Raw genomic sequence first — 4,192 nt, forward strand, 5'->3', positions numbered from 1 at the left:
ATGGTAATGCTGGGGGTTGTAGTGCAGGAGAGATGGCGCAGCGAAAATAACTGACAAAGGCAGTGGAGTGCAGTCATCCGAGTTTACTCACAGTTCTTTTTAGGTTCCTCAGGTACACTGTACGGGTGTCAGCCTCCCGCGTCGCACTGCGTTTGCCAGACAGGGGTTCAGCACTCTCTCTAGTATATGAGAAGCGCTTAACGGGACCCCATTTTTGTATGTTCCTTTCTTGACCGACTTCCCGCGCTTTGTCTTCTCCCTCCTGCCCTGCGCCTCGCAAACAAAGTCCCGAACGGGTACTCTGAGATCCCGGACCTACTTGGTGCTCTTTTCGGTGGCTTAGATGAGAGTATGGCAACTGCACCTTGGAAGTGCAGAAGCCTCCGGTTTTCTGGCTGAGACGTGGAGTACTCGGCCAGTCCAGGGACCGGTTCCCTTCTTGCGGCCTGATCCCTCTGACACCTGGCAGATTCGGGTGTACGGGTGGCCTCCTGCTCCTTCCATACCCCTGGAATCCCTTTCCTTACTGGAGCCTTACTCCTCTGCTCCCCTCCTGGGCCTTCCTTACTAGACCCCACTATGGAGCAGAGCTCCTGAAGAGACTCTGCTCCCCTCCACTTTCTTGCTTCCTCTCTGACTGAACTGAACGCTGTTTCTAAGATGGCTTCCCTTTTTATATCTTCCTAAAGTGCTCCCCTGAACTACGTCCTCCACCCACATCCACTACATGGTTCCCCCTCTCTTTGGTTCCCCCTTCTCCAGCCAGGGACGGGGAAGCAAAACAAGTGCATAAGGCCCTTCCAGCCGGCCTGGAGTAGTGTGGTGTTGAATGCAGGTGTTGGGGTCCCGGGCAGTACTCCATCCTTACCTGAGAGAAGGAGATACCACACCTCTGGGTGAGGCGCAGTAACTCTGTGGCGACTGAACCCTCAGGGGCGCCACAGAGGGCCCTGCAATCCAGCTCCACCGCAACTCCCCGCTGCTGGAGCACCGGATTCCTGAAGGACCCTGCCTCCTGTGACCTTCGCTCCACTGCCCCCCAGATAAGATACTGTACCTATTCAGACTATAAAACGGACCCCCATCTTATAAAAATATATTTTTTTCTATATTCCACCCCAAAATTTGGGGTGCGTCTTATAGTCCGAAAAATATGGTATATGCCTCATAATAAATTTGGCACATCTTGTGCTGCAGGTGCGCCAACACAAACTCCAACATTTATGAACTGACTCAAATTTCCGCTACAATTTACATCAATCCCTCCCACTAAAACCCACCACACTCTGTTTTATGAAAATTGGTGCGACAGCAGTGTAATTTTTTTTTCTCCACAAAACAGCAATCCCAAGTTAAAATATTTTTTCATTTTCTCCTACCTCTGTGACCAGGTCTGGCTTCACTCGCACAGTGCACCTTCTGATTGCTGTCTGAAATGTAAAGCTGATGACACCTTTCACCTTTAATAATGTTTCTTAACATAGGTATTTCCTATCCTGAAAGTCCATAGTGGTCACTTCTTCCTACAAAAAAAAAAAAAAAAAAAATTAAACAAAATAAATTAGGCAGAATTTTGCAGCTTAATATTTACCTGAATAGAGAGATATTTTAAGCCATTCTTTAAAAAAAAAAATCTTGGACGCCCTTTTAAAAAGTGGATCGAAGCTATAATAAGTTCTGTGTGCAGTATGGCAATATCAAACAGATGACCCTTACCAGATCATCAAGTCCATGGATGTGGAGTGTTATGGTTTCGGCTCTTTTGTTTGCACTTGAAATGAAGAACTGTAGGTTGTTTTGCTTGTTCTTGGTTTCTGGTGTAAGCAAGTGACCTGGCACACCTAATGACACGTGAATCTGATGGGCGAGTACTTTGCTACGATTATTCATGTCACTGAAAAAAAATAGAATTTATCCATATATCACAGGAGAGCTCTGTTGTCATCTTGTTCTGGAAAAGGTCACTATAAAAAGTACTGATTAAAGGGGTTGTATCATCCTCTTTCTTCAGGAGTGCGCCACCTCTCGGCCTCCTAGCTTCCTAGGGAGCAGTGCTCTTCTGAAGACTGACGGTTCTTTCCAGCGGCATGACTGAGCAGCTCACCCAAAAAACACACTTTCCGCATTGGAAAAGCCGCCATCAGTGCAGCCTAGGAAATCGGCCACTGCAGAAGTGGACAATAACCTAGGCGATAAGCTGTAAACTAGAAGGAAAAATCCATCTGTTCTTAACAAAGAGGAAAGTATAAGTAAATTGCAAAGTTGCCCTGATTTTACAAGCACTTTGCAATATTAACTTGCAAATTTGAGACAACCCCTTTAATAAACATTAAAGAGTTTATTATTATTTGTCTGGCTGTTTTTTTTCAGGAAAGTTGTGTCCCAAGGTGCAATTTGTTGTGAAACAAAGAAACTGTGCTTTACTTACTGCTGAGTCTTCACCATGGCTCTTATTTTATTATTTGGAGCACTGACATCACGACGACAATGCTGCAGGAAATCAGTGAGGTCAGCGGCTCATGCTGTCTACAAGGACAAAGCCGCTGAGGTCACTGATTGGCTTCAGCACTGCCGACGTGATGACGGCACTGCAGACAATGACAGACACCCGGAGAAGCAGCACTCAGCACTGGATCCTTCGAGGATGCATAATACAGTTCGTTTTTATTACAATAAATTGCGTGTAAGGACAACTTTCCTGAAAATGGAAGACCCCTTTAAATATTACAAAATGGAAAATTGTTCTAGATACACAACACCCGCTTGTCTAGTGCACACACTAGAGCTAATGGTGGACTACATTTAATTCATGACAATTTGTATGAAAAATATGAAGATCATCAAAAGACTGGCTACAGAGAGAGTTGTCCAAACAAGGATACATATGCCAAGGCATACAATGCAGTGAGGACTACCCAAAAACACAGGCCCATGTGCCCAGACATCCAGGGCATTACAGTGACAGCATTTCTGCTGGATGTACACTCACTTTGTACGGACACAACTACTACCAGCTAATATTTCACGACAGCTGTACACAAGCTCAGCCCCAGCATTACACGCAATGAGTTTACCTGTTCTTAATGTTCTCCAGGCTCACCATCATACCTAGCTCACTCCTCGGTCTTTTACAGTGATTAGGATTTTCACACAATTAGTGAATTGCCTGTAAAAGATGTAATACCGTTATATAGAAAATTGGCTTCAAGTGTGAAAGTTATAGTGTTCCCCCAATTATGTTCTATTTTATGTAACTAATGAATGGCCAATTCTTTGTTACCACAAATGAATCCTGAGCAGGCTTTTCAATAGTAAAGGGGGCCTGTCATTCGATTCATGCTGCTCGAACCACGGGCAGGATGAATCAGAGCCTGTCTGTGCGATTGCAGACAGGTAGGTTTGAAAAACCAGGCGGAGACTATTGGGAGAGACCCAGCTAATTTGATGATGTACTCAGCTGGCTTCTTTCCGCCCCACTCCAGATGACTGAGGGAGTCCCTTATCACATCAGACTAATCACATCTCTCTCCTTATGGTTCCTGGACGTCATTTAAAATTATATTTTCTCGGAAACAAGGGAGGGTCAAGAGGAAAACATACTTTGCAGCAATCATGCACAGGGCTGTGGAGTCGGTAAGCCAAACCTCCAACTCCACGACTCCGACTCACTCCCTTATACATGGCTCATGTTTAAGTGATAAATTTACTGTAGCACAGATTCATCTCAGCTAAAAGTCTAGACCCTTTGATCAGGAATAGGACAGACATTTATAGGACATTTCATAACTTTCCCAAATTCTTATGAAAAATATTCCCCACAAACTACATTGAACTACTGTACCCAATTTATTATATATTTTAGGTGACTCTTGGTCTTCCTTTCCTGGGGCGGTCTTCATGTGAGACAGTTTCTTTGTAGCGCTTGATGGTTTTTGCAACTGCACTTGGGGACACTTTCAAAGTTTGCCCAATTTTTCACGCTGACTGACCTTCATTTCTTAAAGTAATGATGGCCACTTGTTTTTCTTTACTTAGCTGCTTTTTTCTTGCCATAATACAAATTCTGACAGTCTATTCAGTAGGACTATCAGCTGTGTATCCACCTAACTTCTGCACAACACAACTGATGGTCCCAACCCCATTTATAAGGCAAGAAATCCCACTTATTAAACCTGACAGGGCACGCCTGTGA

General features: G+C 44.4%; 1 protein-coding gene across 1 annotated transcript; it reads right to left on the minus strand.

Annotated features, from left to right (window-relative positions):
- Positions 1-817: 817 nt before the first annotated feature.
- Positions 818-3,166, minus strand: LOC141214457 (armadillo repeat-containing protein 1-like). The gene is made up of 3 exons (XM_073665442.1): positions 3,075-3,166; positions 1,717-1,894; positions 818-1,523 (listed from the first exon to the last, which is right to left on the minus strand). Exons 1-3 carry the CDS (start codon positions 3,104-3,106, stop codon positions 1,476-1,478), a joined length of 258 nt encoding a protein of 85 aa, XP_073521543.1. The 5' UTR covers positions 3,107-3,166; the 3' UTR covers positions 818-1,475.
- Between the last annotated feature and the right edge of the window lie 1,026 nt (positions 3,167-4,192).

Source organism: Phyllobates terribilis, unplaced genomic scaffold (assembly GCF_046119375.1).
Source record: "Phyllobates terribilis strain yellow unplaced genomic scaffold, ASM4611937v1 Scaffold_222__1_contigs__length_3263388, whole genome shotgun sequence".
In the NCBI taxonomy this organism is placed as follows: Eukaryota; Metazoa; Chordata; class Amphibia; order Anura; family Dendrobatidae; genus Phyllobates; species Phyllobates terribilis.

What these genes read in the sequence shown, in the direction of transcription:
- LOC141214457 (XM_073665442.1), bottom strand. Translation starts at nt 3,106, where the DNA reads ATGATGGTGAGCCTGGAGAACATTAAGAACAG. An exon ending in CTGGAGAACATTAAGAACAG is followed by an intron (nt 1,895 to 3,074) that starts GTAAACTCATTG and finishes ATTTTTTTTCAG; the next exon opens with TGACATGAATAATCGTAGCA. An exon ending in TCCATGGACTTGATGATCTG is followed by an intron (nt 1,524 to 1,716) that starts GTAAGGGTCATC and finishes TTTTTTTTGTAG; the next exon opens with GAAGAAGTGACCACTATGGA.